This window comes from Stomoxys calcitrans, chromosome 2 (genome assembly GCF_963082655.1).
Source record: "Stomoxys calcitrans chromosome 2, idStoCalc2.1, whole genome shotgun sequence".
NCBI lineage: Eukaryota > Metazoa > Arthropoda > Insecta > Diptera > Muscidae > Stomoxys > Stomoxys calcitrans.
The window spans coordinates 210,217,117-210,234,777 of NC_081553.1; the positions used below are offsets into that span (position 1 = coordinate 210,217,117).

Sequence of the window (17,661 nt, forward strand, 5' to 3'; positions counted from 1 at the left end):
AAGAAATACAATGCTTTAAACAGAAATCTTTCGGAGACCAAGTAAATAGCACGTACTAAGCACTAAGCGGTTTCAAGTACATCACATACATTCGCCGACGTCGTTAGTTCGCTAGTTCTTGGGGGAAAATCACAAACGCAAACGGAAATGTATAAACGTCGCTCTAATAACAACAATGTGATTGAAAATGATGCCGATGCATCATCGAAGAACAACACCCCAAATGGGGTGGGCGACAGCATAAAAACATTGTCCAATAAGGACCAGGAGCGTACAAATCCCATGGTCTATGTTATTTTCATATCGCTTCTATTTGACTTGTTGGCATTTACCATTATTCTGCCATTGCTGCCTTCTTTACTGGAATACTTTAAGAACAATGATAGTTCAGGACTGTATGCAGTGCTGACGGAGCGCATCAAATGGTTCCAAGAATTGGTGGGTGCTCCGGACCGTTTTAATTCTGTTTTATTTGGAGGTCTTCTGGGGTCCATGTTCAGCTTTTTGCAATTCGTTGCTAGTCCGATTGTGGGAGGGCTTTCGGATTACTATGGTCGCAAACCGGTTATCCTAACGTGTGCGGTAAGTAAATGAGGTTATTTTTGGGTACATTCACATAGCTGATAAAATTTTTTTCTCGCTATTGATAATGTCTTCCAGACCGGTATTGCCTTGTCTTATTTACTGTGGGCTTTTTCACGCAATTTTGCGGTTTTCGTTTTGGCACGTTTTGTTGGAGGTCTAAGCAAGGGCAATATTTCCTTGTGCATGTCCATCATCACAGATGTTTCCAGTGGGAAGACTAGAGGACGAGGCATGGCTCTTGTTGGAGTGGCATTTTCATTGGGATTCATAGTTGGCCCCATGATTGGAGCCTTGTTTGCCATATTTTCAAACAAATCGGCTGGACCTTGGTTTGTATTGCCATCTCTGCTTGCATTTGGCCTGGCCATGGGTGATCTTTTAGTACTGGTATTTTGTTTAAAGGAGACTTTGCCAAAGGTAAGTAAATACAATCATAAATGTCATATAGCTTAAGACGAAAATAAAAATGTCGACCATTTAAATTTATCACCATTGCGCGGCACAGTGTTGCCAAATAAACAAATTGGAAATGACATTTCTTGTAAAAGCAGAACAAATTGTCCTTCTATTATTAATGAATCGTTAGACAGGTGTGACAACAAATTCTCATGTTTAAGAGGAAAGTTTTAAATTTTATATCATTGAGTTATTACGATTTATATCTGTAGTTACGGCATTCATGAAAATTTAGGATAAGCTACATTTTTTGGTAATATAAAGTCGTTACGATTTTATTAATTTAATAGCCACATATTAGATGCAGTGGTCGCTAAAATATTTTTTACCCTTCAAGATGCGAGATTAAAGGTGTTAAATAATGATATATAAAGAAACAAAGAGAAAGTTTAACAAAAAAATCTACTTAAAAAAACTCCTAATGCTAACATGTCCCACAATAACATAAAGTGTGCCATCAAAGGCTGTTCTATTTCTGTAGAGAGTCTGATTGGTCTGAGATAGAAATTCGCCTTATTAGTTTAACTTTGAGAACTATAGATTACACTTTACAAAGACTACGAGTAAAACTTAATCTAACTGAAATTTAATTATATCTTGGTTACATTTCAATAGATAATGAAATTAATTTAATCATGCATTCTTTCATGATTCTGACATTGGTTCACGCAGGGATTTAACCTAGGCATTCGGCATCATAGGCGGACATAGTAACCTCTGTGCCATGTTGGCCTTCTATGACCTACACCAATAAGGAGGAAATAAAATGCAAATTTTCTCATGAATATTCCATTAAAAAACAGGAGCAATCTTCTCACATGTCAATGAATGCTGTCCGATTCAAGTTCTTAGGTCAATGATAAGAGACCTTCTTTTAATAACCGAATTCAAACGGAGTGCAGCAGTGCGACACCTCTTTGGAGATACGTTTTTACATGGCTTCTATGTATGGCATAGTACCTCACAAATGTCGTCAGTATTAGAAGGGGATAATAAGCACTGAAAAATGTATTCTGATGTTCTCGCCAGAATTCGAACAAAGGCGTTTAGTATTATAGGCGGACATGTCTCCACTCATAAGAAGTATGAGTGGAGACGGTAGGACGGACGGTAGGACGGACGATAGGACGGACGGTAGGACGGACGATAGGACGGACGGTAGGACGGACGATAGGACGGACGATAGGACGGACGATAGGACGGACGGTAGGACGGACGATAGGACGGACGGTAGGACGGACGATAGGACGGACGATAGGACGGAGGGTAGGACGGACGATAGGACGGTTGGTAGGACGGACGATAGGACGGACGGTAGGACGGACGATAGGACGGACGGTAGGACGGACGGTAGGACGGACGGTAGGACGGACGGTAGGACGGACGGTAGGACGGACGATAGGACGGACGGTAGGACGGACGGTAGGACGGACGATAGGACGGACGATAGGACGGACGGTAGGACGGACGATAGGACGGACGGTAGGACGGACGATAGGACGGACGGTAGGACGGACGATAGGACGGACGGTAGGACGGACAATAGGACGGACGATAGGACGGACGGTAGGACGGACGGTAGGACGGACGGTAGGACGGACGATAGGACGGACGATAGGACGGACGATAGGACGGACGATAGGACGGACGATAGGACGGACGGTAGGACGGACGATAGGACGGACGGTAGGACGGACAATAGGACGGACGTTAGGACGGACGATAGGACGGATGGTAGGACGGACGGTAGGACGGACGATAGGACGGACGGGAGGATGAACGCACAGACATTCAGAAAGACTGACAGATAGAAATACAGACGTAGAGACAGATGGACAGACATAACGACGGACGAAAAGACTGACGAACATTGCTGTAACGACTAAATCGACGATCAGAATACCAAGACGATATACTTTTGAGGGTCTCTAATCAATATTTCAATGAGTTACAAATGGTGTACGGAAGTTAGTAAAACACCAAGAATTCCAATCAGGTGAATAGTTTATATGGGAGCTATGTACAAACTGGACTTATCTGGCCTATTCACAGTCTCAACCGAACAATAGTTATAAGAAGAATTTGCGCAAAATGTTCAAGGGTATAGCTTAACTTGTTCAAAGGTAAGACGGACGGAAGGACAGATATAAAAACGTATGGACAGATAGAAAAAGAAACGGACAGATGAACGGACGGACAAATAGTAGGACAGACGAAAAGACGGATGGACTTATGGACGGACGTATGGTGGGAAGGACGGACGGATGAATGGATGGACGGACGTATGGACGGATGGGCGGACAAATGGAAGGACAGACGGATAGAAATGGTAAAATCCACTTAGATATTGTAGGGAACCCGAACAAAACGTCCCTCCTTATGCCTCGGTATGTATATTTTAACCAGATTATGTTGTGAGTATAAAGGTGCATACTACAGCCAGCACAATTATGCATATCGAAACTTGGTCTTGAAAATTAGAGAATTTAGGACTTTTGAATTTCAATTTTGATTTTCTAGTACTTGGAATCATACATGATTAATAATAATCCTCGATATATCACTAAGGCGGTAAACAATGGGAGATCAAATGCAATAGTTCGGACACGTTTTCCTTAGTAAGGTGTTGGTCCTTTATATAGCATCGTAAATATCATAGATGCTAGTAGATGCTAGATTTGTAGAATTTTAATTATCACTGCTATTATTTTGACTGCCCTTTATTGAGAAATAAACACATTTTTGGACTCTATTGCATACACGTGAAAAATTAGAGTGTCATATTATGCCTATAAGACTATGAAAGAATATTAAATACTTTAAAAGAAAAATGCTAATTTTTTATATTAAATTGCTTTATCATTCTGCGCTGCTATTTTTTTGACCGCAGCTGTACATGTAGACACATGTCTATGGAATAAAAGTATAATATATATGAGAATACATGCCAATTGGAGAGCGCTCCATTTGTATATGATGTCCATAGGACAAGTCTTATTCTTAGAAAGTTACAGCTCATATGACATGTCTGATCGTGTAATAGGAGCATGCTCTTTTTATACTAAAAAAGGGTCAACGAACCAATAATTTGCCCAAATAACTTGGACCATTTTAGAAAAATTGCTTATAAGGTAATGAACCCACAGTTCACTTACTTTCAATGAATATAAGCAACTTTTTTCTAATTAAACCACATGATGGGTAATCCAGTTTTTTATGGATACAAATTTATTTCATATCAAATTTTTGATTTTGTTCGGACGCACACACACAAACGCAAAAACAAAAAAAAAAAACCATGGCAGCCGGTTGTGCGTACCGGATTGACCCGATGGAATACTTCCATAAATAAATTATATAGATAAAGAATTTAAACTTCGAACAAAGACTGGTTGGTAGCTCTTGTGAACGTAGATAAATGAGAATAATCTAAGAATATGCCGCAAGCAGAATTCTGCTCTCAGTGGCATTATTTCCTTTCCCGTGAAGGAAACTATGGCGTTATGCACGTATATAGGGTTTCGGCAGTCTTGGCTTCCAACATGTGTATCTTTCTTTTATTTCTGTTTGCTGTAAATTTGTAGGCCGATTATGGATTGCAACCCAACGTCAGTTGAGTTGCCAACGATAAAATTTGTTATAGAAATTTCCATTTTTGCATTGAATTGCATACCTTTTTTTTTGCCCACCACCGAAGGATGGGGGTCGGTCCGTCTGTCTGTTGAAATCACGTTGCAGTCTTAAAAAATAGAAATATTGAGCTGAAACTTTGCACAGATCCTTTTTATGTCCATAAACACGTTAAGTTCGAAGATGAGCTATATCGAACTATATCTTGATATAGTCCCCATATAGACCGATCCGCCGATTTTGGGTCTTAGGCCTATAAAAACCACATTAATTAACCGATTTGACTGAAATTTGGCACAGTGAGTTGTGTTAGGCCAGTCGACATGCCTATGCAATTTGGTCCAGATAGGTCCCGATTTGGATATAGCTGCCATATAGACCGATATCACGATTTAAGGCCTGGGCCCATAAAAGTTGCATTTATTGTCTGATTTGGCCAAAATTTGAAACACTGAGTTGTGTTAGGCCTTTCGGCATCCTTCTTCAATTTGGTCGAGACCGGTTCAGATTTGTATATAGCTGCCATATATAGACCGATCTCTCGATTTAAGGTTTTGGGTCCATAAAAGGCGTATATATTGTCCGATTTCGGCGAAATTTGGGATCGTGAGTTAAGTTAGGCCCCTCGACATCTTTCTGCAATTTGGCCCAGACCGGTCCAGATTTGCATATAGCTGCAATATAGACCGATCTCTCGATTTAAGGTCTTGGGCCCATAGAAGGCGCATTTATTGTTCGATTTCTCCGAAATTTGGGACAGTGAGTTGAGTTAGGCCCCTCGAAATCTTTCTGCAATATGGCACAGATCGGTCCAGATTTGCACATAGCTGCCATATAAACCGATCTCTCGATTTAAGGTATTGGGCCCATAAAACGCCGAAATTTGGGACAGTAAGTTGTGTTGGTCTCTTCGACATTTTTCTGCAACTTGACCCAAATCGGTCCAGATTTGGATACAGCTGCTATATAGACCGATATCTCGATTTAAAGTCTTGGCCCCATAAAAGGCGCATTTATAATCCGATTTCACTGGAATTTGACAGAGTGGCTTATGTTAGGCTTTTCGACATCCGTGTCGTATATGGGTCAGATCGGTTTAGTTTTAGATATGGCTGACAAAAAGACCAATATCTTGTTATACACAATTGAACAATGACTTGTATTTGGTCCAAATCGAAATATATTTCGATAAAGCTGCTTTGGGGCATAAGGTATGCATTTTACATATATAAACCCGAGGTGGTGGGTATCCAAAGTTTGGCCCGGCCCAACTTAACGCCTTTTTACTTATTTGTTAACCATTTTAAACATATTTTCCAATTAAAAAATTTACTTTTAGGAGAAGCGTGTTAAGGAAATATCATCTTCTATGACGTATGCTTGGCAATTGATAAATGTCTCCTCCATTTTTAGGTAAGTTAAGTAAAATATTTATAAAGTTATTTTATTTTAGAAAGATCAGAACAAGGCCCTACTAAGAACAATTGACCAATTAAGCAATTCTTCTAGCAACTATAGAATTTTGTGGTCGATTATGGATGACAAATCCGTAAAATTAAATAAATAAATAGTTAAATTAAATTTTTTTAAATAATTGATAGGTTTTTCCTAGTTTATTTACTGTTATGCCGACAAAGAAATTAAAACATAATATTTTATGGCGCTGATGTGTAATAAACATCCATTGCATGTGCATGTATCAAAGAAAAAACTTTCTCAACCGTAACACTAGACTCATTTTTTGTTTATTATGCGACTAGAAAACTCGTCATCATTTTTATTAATACCAATTATCATAGATTTTTTTTCACTGAACTGTAGCACGTTTTCACAATGATTTAAGTCATGCCCATCTACTATTTGAGGCATTGTTTTATCTTATCTGACCACCAACGAAAAATAAAATCAACTCAAATGCCGATAAATATTAATTTAGTCAAATGTAATTTAAATTCATAGTTTGGATAAAAAAAATATTCAATGAAATTAGTTTTATTTGAGTAAGGCATAGAGTTAATTATAATTCTATTAGAGATTATAATGTACATTTTGTCATAGTCATATGCATTTGAATGCGTCAAACTTTTCCTTCACAAGTCTTATCACCAGTAATGATGCTGGCCATTAATCATAAAGAGCTGCATTATTTTTAGAAAGTTTACCAAAAGACCAGACAAACTTAACCAGGAATAGATCACCGATTATCAATATACCAAGAATTTTGTGATAATTGTAGGTCGGAAGAGCAAGGCCATTGACTATAACTTTTGTTCCACAAGCCGAACTCATTGTCCAATTTCTGACATATAGTTTCCTTAGGTCATGGATACTAAAACTCTCCTTTCCTTTGGTTCAGGGTACTAAAACTATCCTTTCCTTAGGGAAAGGATGCTAAAACTATCCCTTCTTTAGGTAAATGATACTAAAACTACCCTTTAATTAGGATACTAAATCTAACCTTTCCTAAGGTAAAGAATACTAAAACTATTCTTCGTATGCAAAGAAAACTAAAACTACCCTTTCTTCAAAATTTTACTTCATTCTAATTATCTATGACAGCAAATGTGTTCCACCAGCCGAACTCCTTCTCCAATTTCTAACATATAGTTTCCTTAGGAAAAGGATACTAAAACCATCCTTATCTTAGGTAAAAGAAAGGAATATTTCAATATATGGTATCAGATTTCTTCAAATCTTTTCTTTTTTCTAATATATTTCCTTAGATATATGATACTAAAACTTTAGTATCCTTAGGTAAAGGATATAGAGTATATAGTTTCCTTAGGTAAAGAATACTAAAACTATCATTTCCTTAATAAAAGGATACTAAAACTATCCTTTCCTTAAGTAAAGGATACCAAAACTATCCTTTCCATAGGTAAAGGCTACTAAAATTATCCTTTCCTTAGATAAAGGATAATAAAACTATCCTTTCCGTAGGTGAAGGATACTAAAATTATCCTTTTTTAGGTAAAGGATTCCGAAAATATTCGTGCCTTCGGTAAAGGATACTAAAATTATCCTTTTCTTTGGGAAAGGATACTAAAACTAACCATTCCTTATGTAAAGGATACTAAAACTATCATTTTCTAAGGTAAAGGACACTAAAACTACTCTTTTCTGGGTAAAGGCTACTAAAACTACTCTTTCCTTGGGGAAAGGGTAATAAAACTACCCTTTGTTTGGGGGAATGGTATTAAAACTCTTATTTCCTTGGATAAAGGATACTTCAACTACACTTTCCTGGGGAAAGGGTACTAAAACTATAATTTCCTTAGGGAAAGGATACTTAAACTACCCTTTCATTAAGTAAAGTATACTAAAACTATCCTATCATTAAGCAAAGTATAATAAAACTATCCTTTCCACAGGTAAAGGACACTAAAATTATCCTTTCCATAGGTAAAGGATACTAAAACTATCCTTTCCATAGGTAAAGGATACTAAAACTATCCGTTCCATAGGTAAATGATACTAAAACTACTCTTTTCTTGGAGAAAGGGTACTAAAACTACTCTTTCCTTAGGAAAAGGGTACATAAACTCTCCTTTCCTTTCCTTGGGAAAAGGGTAATAAACCTACTCTTTCTTTAAGGAAATGGTATTAAATCTATAGTTTCCTTAGGTAAAGGCTGCTAAAACTACTCTTTCATTGGGGAGAGAGTACTAAAACAACCCTTTCCTTAGGGAAAGGGTACTAAAACTACTCTTTTTTCGGGAAAAGGGTACTAAAACTTTACTTTCCTTGGGTAAAGTGTACTAAAAGTACTCTTTCTTTCGAGAAATGGTATTAACACTAACATTTCATTAGGTAAAGGATACTAAAATTACTCTTTCCTTGGGGAAAGGGTACTAAAACAACCCCTTTCTTAGGGAAAGGCTACTAAAACTACCCCTTCCTTAGGGAAAGTGTAGTAAAACTACTCCTTCCTTAGGGAAAGGCTACTAACACTACCTCTTCCTAAGGGGACAGATACTAAAACTACCCTTTTCTTAGGGGAAGGGTACTTAAACTACCCCTTCCTTAGGGAAAGGGTACTAAAACTACCAATTCCTTAGGGAAATGGTACCGAAACTTCCCCTTACTTAGAGAAAGGGTACAAAAACTACCCCTTCCTTATGGAAAGGTTGCCAAAACTACCCCTTCCTTAAGGAAAGAGTTCTAAAACAGTCCCTTTCTTAGGGAAAGGGTACCAAAACTACCCCTTCCTTAGGGATTCTAAAACTATCCTTGCCTTAAGTAAAGGGTACTAATACTACCCTTTCGTTGGGAAATGGTACTAAAATTATCAATTCCTTGGGAAAAGGGTACTAAAGCAACACATTCCTTGGGAAAAGGTTACTAAATTTTCCCTTTCCTTGGGTAAAGGGTACTAAAACTAAACACCTTGGTATTAAAACTAATCCTTCCTTAGGGAAAACGTACCAAAATTAAACCCTTCCTTAGGTAAAAGATACTAATCTTAGGGAAAGGGATCTAAAACTACCCCTATCATAGAGAATGGGAACTAAAACTACCCCTTTTTTAGGGAAAGGGTTTTAAAATTATGTCTTCCTTAAAACTACTCCTTCCTTGGGGAAAGGGTACTAAAACTACTTCTTCCTAAGGGAAAGGTTACTAGAACCACTCCATCGTTTTGGAAATAATAATATTAAACTACACTTTCCTTGGGGAAAAGGGTACTAAAATTACCCTTTCCTTGGGTAATGGGTACTAAAACTACCTTTTCTTTAGGAAAAGGGCACTAAAACTACCACTTCCTAAGGGAAAGGGTACTAAAACCACTCCTTCCTTTTGGAAATGGTACTAAAACTACCACTTCCTTAGAGAAAGGGTACTAAAACTACCGTACCCTTAGGGATACTAAAACTATCCTTTCATTAGGTAATGGGTGCTAATACTACCCTTTTCTTGGAAAATTTTAGTAAAACTACAATTTCCTTGGGAAATTGTACTGAAACTACCCTTTCCGTAGGTAAAAGATTCTTAAACTACCCTTTCCTTGGGGAAAGAGTACTAAAACTACCCTTTTCTTAGTGAAATTGTGCTTAAACTACACTTTGCTTGGAGAGAGGGTACTAAAACTACACATTCCATGGGGAAAGGGTACTTAAACTGCCCTTTCCTTGATCAAAGGGTACTAAAACTACACTCCTTGGGGGAAAGGGTACTAAAAAGGTTACCCTTTGCTTTGAGAAAGGGTACCGAAACTACGTTTTCCTTTGGGAAAGAGTACCAAAACTAACATTTCCTTAGGGAAAGGGAACTGAAACTATACTTTTTTAAGGAAATGGGTACTAAAAATGCCCTTTCTTTAGGGAAAGGATACTAAAACTATCTTTTTCTCAGGTAAATGATGCTTAAGGAGGACACCGTTGCGCAGAGGTTAGCATGTCCACATTTTCCTCTCCTAATGCTGGCAACATTTGTGAGGTACAATGCCATGTTAAACTCCTTTCCAATGATGTTCGCACTGCGGCACGCCGTTCGAACTCGGATATAAAAAAGGAGGCCCGTTATCATTGAGCTTAAACTTGAATCGGACTGCACTCATTGATATGTGAGAAGTTTGCCCCTGTTCCTTGGTGGAATGTTGATGGGCAAAATTTGCATTTGCAAAGGACGCTTAAGCTATTCTTTCCTTAAGCAAAGGATACTGAAACTACCCTTTCCTTGGGAAATGATACTAAAGTACCTAAAGTACTACCGCTTCCTCAGGGAAATGGTACTAAAACTACCCTTTCGTTAGGGAAAGGTTACTATAACTATCCTTTCCTTAAGGATAGGATACTAAAACTACCTTTTCTTTAGGGATAGGATACTAAAACTACCTTTCCTAAGCGAAAGTGTACTAAAATTGCCCTTTGCTTTGAATAGGATACAGAAAGGGAGGGATTCGAATCTATCGTACGTTTAGCACGCTGTTTGAATGGCTTCCATATACCACAACGTAATCAATTTAGTTTCTCACTTTTTGATCTTTATATTGTTCTATCCCATCATGACATTAAAGCTTTTATGAGCACACTAATACAGTTTAAAAGACTAAATTGTGTTTGTATGAGTGGCAGTGTAACCCGTACGATCAACTAAGCGAAGTAGCTTTGGGGAATGGCAAAATTGTGTTGACGTTTCTTCCATTCTACGCATGAATGACACTTAACACGATTTAAATGTCATGTACGGGGCAGCATTCATATGTTCTCTTTAGTCACTTGTAAAATCTATCCTTGGTCTTTTCGTCCTTGTTGTTGTTGTAGCAGTGTGTGAACTGAGGGGGCAGCCCTTGCCGATAAAGGACTTCATCGGGTCAATCCGGTTCACACAACCGGCTCCCATGACATTGCTTTCGTCTTTGCCGTCTGTCGGCATATAGGCACAGATTAGATTGATATATGGCTTTATATTTTTTATAACGGAAATTTTTATTTTATTATTTTATTTTTTTTTTTTTTTTTTGTAGATTTGCTACCATCAAAAATGTTCCCCAAAAGGAAATCAAATCTTTGCAAACTATTGGACTCATCTACTTTATCTACTTATTTCTATATTCCGGTTTGGAATTTACTGTAACATTTTTAATGTACCATAAATTTGGTTATACTTCAATGGATCAGGCAAAAATGTTTTTAACAACCGGTAAGTTGATCAAAGCAGCAGCAATAATAAGTAGGAAGCCCATGAATACACGTTTCTTATTCTCTAGGAATTGTAATGACCTTACTACAGGGCTCTGTTGTGAGACGTCTTCCGGAAAAAGATATTAAGAATTATGCTGTCTTGAGTTTGTATATATTGGTTCCTGCATTTATGTTGGTGGGCGTAGCGCATTGTTCATGTTTGCTATATATGGGCATGATTCTGTATGCCATCTGTAAGTTTATATCGTTTTATATACATACATTAGGGCGAGTTGATTTGTATGGCTGGGAAAAGGTTAGAAATCGTATGAAAAAAAGTAATCTACATTAAATTCTGAGACAATTCTCCGAAGAAACCATGGATCTAAAATGAAATCCTAGTCCGCGCCTCTCGACTACGAAAAAGCTTTTATTTCTAGCATTTTTTGTTTTTTTTTGGCAAAGGTGGGCATATACATTTTCAGGAGGCGAAACAATTAAGGGTGGTCCCTTTTGTACTAAAGGGTGATTTTTTTGAGGTTAGGATTTTCATGCATTAGTATTTGACAGATCACGTGGGATTTCAGACATGGTGTCAAAGAGAAAGATGCTCAGTATGCTTTGACATTTCATCATGAATAGACTTACTAACGAGCAACGCTTGCAAATCATTGAATTTTATTACCAAAATCAGTGTTCGGTTCGAAATGTGTTCATTCAACGTAACGTTGCGTCCAACAGCATCTTTGAAAAAATACGGTCCAATGATTCCACCAGCGTACAAACCACACCAAACAGTGCATTTTTCGGGATGCATGGGCAGTTCTTGAACGGCTTCTGGTTGGTCTTCACTCCAAATGCGGCAATTTTGCTTATTTACGTAGCCATTCAACCAGAAATGAGCCTCATCGCTGAACGGTAAATGAACACATTTCGAACCGAACACTGATTTTGGTAATAAAATTCAATGATTTGCAAGCGTTGCTCGTTAGTAAGTCTATTCATGATGAAATGTCAAAGCATACTGAGCATCTTTCTCTTTGACACCATGTCTGAAATCCCACGTGATCTATCAAATACTAATGCATGAAAATCCTAACCTCAAAAAAATCACCCTTTACAACCACAAATCATATGGTGCCATCCCTCTTCTTGCCATCAAGCTGATCAACGTTTAGCCAAAACAAAAAAATTTGTGCGCGAGTGTGTATAGGTGTGCGTACATGAGCAGAAAATATGCGAGAAAAAAATGACAACAAAGAGCATGCAAACAGAAGTCTGACATCTTAATACCATCAAACCTAGCCGGCTGTTAACAGCTGTTCGCATGAGACCACATTTTTAAATCCGCCTTGGGTTTCTTCGGATAAGTTTCTTAGAATTTGATGTAGTTTTTTGCTATGCGACTTAAAAGAAAAAAAAATCGATCCGCCCTAACATACATTTTCAACAAATGAAATTTTTAATAATAAATTCATTTTCTTCTTATCAAGCAACCGCCTTTACCGTTACTTGCCTTACGACACTGGTCTCAAAATACGGCAACGATGACCAGAAGGGTTCAGTTTTGGGCATTTTCAGATCATTGGGTGCTTTAGCACGCGCTGTTGGTCCCGTGGTTGGATCAATAGCATTCTGGTGCATAGGTTCAAAAATGACCTACGTTATTGGCGGCCTTTTGTTATTGATTCCGTCGTATGTGTTGCAAAAAACTCAACTTGCTTAATTATTTATTTATTTATTTCCCAATGTATTATTTAAATACATTTTAAAAATCATTATGTATTATATACAAATATTTTTCATGTTGTATCATGTACTTACCACATACTCGTATATTTACAATGTCCCTTTTTTTAAAAAAAGTAGAAAATACAAAAATTATTTTTATACAGATCCAAGATTTTAAACCGTTGTAATTCTATTTAAGTTATCTGACTTTTCGATGTTGTTTTGAAAAGTGTAAGTCCAACATGAGTTTAAGGTTTGTGTTTAAAGAAGCCGTTATGCCATTAATATGCATATTTTGATCATAAATAAGACTAGAATTGCGTCTAGAAATTTGAAAAGGCAGTCGAAAGACTGTTATGGGGGAGTTTTATCTTCTCTATATAGAAAGTATTTATATATAGAGTATTTATATATATACAAGTGAAGTCTAAAAAAGTTTTCAATTCAATTAAATAATGATTGAAATAACTTTCCGCCTAGACCACTAACACCTTTTCCTTTTTGTCACTCGATTCATTCGCCAATTCAATGAAATCAGCTGTTTTCGCTTTATAAAATCAGCTGTTTTCAATGAATTGGCGAAGGAATCGAATGACAAAAAAATGAAAGAAAATCAATTAGAAAAAAATTTTGATTAATTACATTACTATTTTCATGAGACCACCTTTTTAAATCCGCCTTGATGCCGACTAAGGCCTAAACATGATGAGCGCGTTGAGGAGCATCACGTTGCAAAATGCAACTCTGCAAACAAATGTCAATAAATCAACTCGCAAAATTAAACAATTTTTTACGTATGGCAGTACAAACTGATGCTCGCATTCAAGCGTCAAAGTTGAAAATTGTTTAACTTTTCCGTACAGAGTTGCATTTTTGCAATGCGACGCTCATAAACAAAGCTCAACGCTCATTCTGTTTTGACCTTTAGAGCGCTCTCTATTCGTATATGACGTTCATTGGACAAGTCTTATCATGGTTGAATTAAGAAGGTTGGCTCACTTGCCCAGATGGTAGATTTTTTCCAATTCTAGAGTTGTATCCAAATTCCACTAAAACGTCAAACTCTTTCAATGAGTGCAACCAATAAACAAAAATAAAAAGCGTACTTATTAAAAATAAAACTAGTTTTTTAATTATTTGAAAAAGAAAAAAAGGCGGAAATGTAGAATTTGTCTAAAATTGGATGGTCCATTCTTCTCCAGAAGAGAGAAGGGAGACAAAGGAAATTTTGGACTGAAATGTGCCAAATGCATTTCTAAAAACACTGAACACTTCTTGCCCTCGGATATCATAAAGGGCTGCAAAAGAGACAAGCTGATGGCAAATGCAGTGCCCTCTATTATGATTAACTGTTCAAAATTCTCAATGGAATAAGTGGTACAGGTTCACATATATTTCAGTTCGAAATTTCACTTCACCTGCTCGTGCGTTTGATGTAAATTTGAAGTAGTAAGTTTCTTTTTAGTAAGTTTTTGCTTTTAGTACTTTTCTCCAAAGTGGTCAAAATAATTTAAACTGTTTGAAACAAATAAATTAGGGTATATATTGTCTAGAGCCGTGTTCAATTATATAGAGGATCTTGAGGTTATAAAGTCGCAAAACGTGCTTTGCAACAAGGAAAATTTACTTTAAATTTTAAACCCCGTTTACACTGCTCTTTAAATCCGACTCAATCATCTGTTTACCCTTTATAAAATCAGCTGACGAGAGCCTTAAATCCGAATTTAACGAGCAGTGTAAATGCGGAGTTGACACATAAACTTTGCATGGATTCATACATTGATTTTATTTTATATTTTATTTTACTTGTGTTCTATTTCTTTAATTTATTCGGCACATACCTTCTTATTTAACATCTATTAGGTAATCAATACACATTTCTGTTTAAACGATTGACACCAATTGCATACAATAAATGAACTATAGATATACCAAACGACTTTTTAAAGAGCCACCAAGTGCAAAGGTTAGAAATAAATAAAAGAGGCTAGGTTATCTATACTTATTTATCGTCAGCGACGCCAATCAAAGAACAAATCAAAATGAGTGATGTTAAACCATGACTTATGGTAGGTTGTACAGTGACGAGTACGCATTTATTTTCAGACAACATGATGTGCTGTGTAAACGCAGCGTAAAGGCTAATAACACACGTCGATTTTTTTGCATTAAAAGTCGATTTATCGATTAGTTGAAATTCGATTTATAGATCCCTGTGAACTCGTCGTCGTTTTTCTGGTGTCTCGTCGTCGCGAAAAGTCAAGTCGCAAAAAGGTGATTAATTCTTTAAAAAAAAACCATAAAGCCCTGAAGAATGGGCCATAGTTATTTAATTTTCAATTAAAAGAACCCTGTTAGCTATAATTCCTGTACTTTTGGTTAAAAACAACTCATACAAATTGAGAGAAGTGTAATCAGGTGGTGAAAAATAAGAAAAAACAAAGACGTCCATTTTTTGCAAAAGAAAGTGATTACAAAGGAGAAAAGCAACCGCCCCGTCATTCTGTTCACATATTAGTCCACAGTGGTTTGGTTTTTTTTATAACAAAAAGAAATTAACATAGAAAATTTTTCTCTCTTCTCTTTCGATTCTTTTACGAATTTGATTGTGATGATGATGGTTGTCGTTTATGTTAATCATTGACTTCATCGTTCGCTCGCCCATTGTCGTTCGTTGTACGGTGTTACTGTTAATTTTTTTTTAATTTGGGGCTGCTGCACTTGTAATTTTTGTACAGAAAAAAAACTACGCTATACAAATCCCAATCCATAACCAACAAACATCGTAGTCGTTGGCTTCACTTCTGTGTGTATTTCCCTTTGTTGGGCTGCTACACAATAAAAAAAAAAGAAGAAAAAAAAATGATGTCGATGATGATGGTGTTGGTGTGCGAGTTGTGATTTGGATTTCTGGTTTTTCGGTCGGTCACTTCAATACAAATAATAAATTGCATTTGAAGAGTCGTTTAGTTTTTATTGTTTAGAAAAGTAGTGGGCTAAAACAGAGACTATTGAAGAAGACAAACTAATAATAAACTAAATATAATTAAATAGATCCTACAAGAGCAGAAAAGAAGCAGTTAAAAGAAATATCCCAATTACACATATAAGGATTGACCACATATAAGAAACATCGGGATTTCAACGCTCACTCGCCAGAAGTAGTAGAGAAAGCAACAACAACACACATCAAAATGGGCACAAGGGAAGATGAGTACGACTATTTGTTCAAAGGTAAATATAACCGATTTGCATTATTATGGCAACAAAATATGACATTGTAATTTCTTTTTTATTGCATATTTATTTTATTATCAATTTATTTATAATAAAACTTGTATTTGTCCATTCAAAAAGAGCAAAATGCAAAATGACAAAAGAAAAACATTCCGATGGTAACAAATTAGAGATGCCATATCGCAGCAAATTCCTTGGATGGCAAGGGATTTTGAAAACAAAAACATGTTTCTTCCCCTTTAAGAAAATAAAGTCTTTGTTTGTTTTGTAAACAAAGAAATGGCTTAAACATACATATGAATTATGTATGTATTGGTTTAAATAAAATAGTCTTGATTTAATTGTGCAGTGCTAGGCGTATTTAAGTACGCCTTGGTGCAGTGTTTCTATATTGAGGGATATTATCCCATACCGGATTGACCCGATGGTTACGTTCATCGGCAAGGAGAGAGTAATGCCATTTTTTGTTTTTTCTTAAAATAATTAAAATTCTTTTAGACAAAAGCTGACACCAATGATGTTTTGGTCCAGTTTAGCTGTATTATTAATATTTTGCACATTACACTTTCATTACTTGCATTGTTGTTACTTGATAAAAATCAAATGGATGAATGATTATACATATATACAAGCACTAGATCAACAAGAGTAAATATGTATATCCACATGAGTGAAGGATTTTTCACTTAAGCTCAGGAGGTAAAAATGTCACTCTGCACCATTTTTTTCAATCCCACTATCGAAATACGTCACAATTGTGTTTGTTCGCTGGTTGTTGGTTTTGTTGCAGCCACATTTGGAATTATAATTTTTTTTCACTCACTGGTGTTTAATTATCATGGCTAAATAATGTAAAGTTATACGTTAAAAATGTTCACGCAGGCGAGTTTTTGCTTTATCCTGACCGTAACATATTTTCTCACGGTATACCAAATTACGCAAAACCTGGGTGTGTATCCTTTGTATCCTTTGTATCATTGAATATTATTTGATCCAATATTTGTTAAAGCTAAGTCCTAAACCCGTGGCGCTGAGCAACACTATCTTCAAAAGTTTTAAATAGCCGCATACCATATACATATATAGTTATGTACAGTGAGCTACAAAATAAAGTGTACAAAAACATTTGTATTCGATTAAAAGGGTCAAACAAAATAGAACAATTTAACTATTTTTTCGACCGCTTTAATTGAATACTAAAATTTTGTGGAATCAAGCTCGAGGTCTTTAGATTTTTTTTATTTACTCACCCTTTACTCCCGTTGTCGAAGGCGAAAGACGGCAGCAGTGCAGGATTCACTAATAGAAGGTTAGGTCACTTGTGAAAACATAAAGTGGATAGGCCCCATGAACATCATTGAGGATGTCAAAACAACCGATTGAAAATGTCATCAAATAGGAG

At 36.5% G+C, this 17,661-nt stretch overlaps 2 protein-coding genes across 7 annotated transcripts in view; both read left to right on the top strand.

Annotated features, from left to right (window-relative positions):
- Positions 1 to 6: 6 nt before the first annotated feature.
- On the top strand, positions 7 to 13,187 carry LOC106087197 (major facilitator superfamily domain-containing protein 10). The gene is made up of 6 exons (XM_013252161.2): positions 7 to 582; positions 661 to 1,002; positions 6,011 to 6,084; positions 11,135 to 11,310; positions 11,378 to 11,545; positions 12,785 to 13,187. Exons 1-6 carry the CDS (start codon positions 148 to 150, stop codon positions 13,015 to 13,017), a joined length of 1,428 nt encoding a protein of 475 aa, XP_013107615.2. The 5' UTR covers positions 7 to 147; the 3' UTR covers positions 13,018 to 13,187.
- A 2,012-nt stretch (positions 13,188 to 15,199) lies between these two features.
- Positions 15,200 to 17,661, top strand: part of LOC106087209 (ras-related protein Rab-11A) — a 31,585-nt gene continuing 29,123 nt past the window's right edge. Inside the window, exons 1-2 of one of the 6 annotated variants that reach the window (XM_013252180.2) lie at positions 15,200 to 15,296; positions 16,077 to 16,256. In XM_013252180.2, coding sequence (XP_013107634.1) covers positions 16,217 to 16,256 — 40 coding nt within the window. In that variant the 5' untranslated portion in view covers positions 15,200 to 15,296; positions 16,077 to 16,216. The other 5 variants (XM_013252176.2, XM_013252178.2, XM_013252177.2 and 2 more) reach the window with 5 other exon arrangements.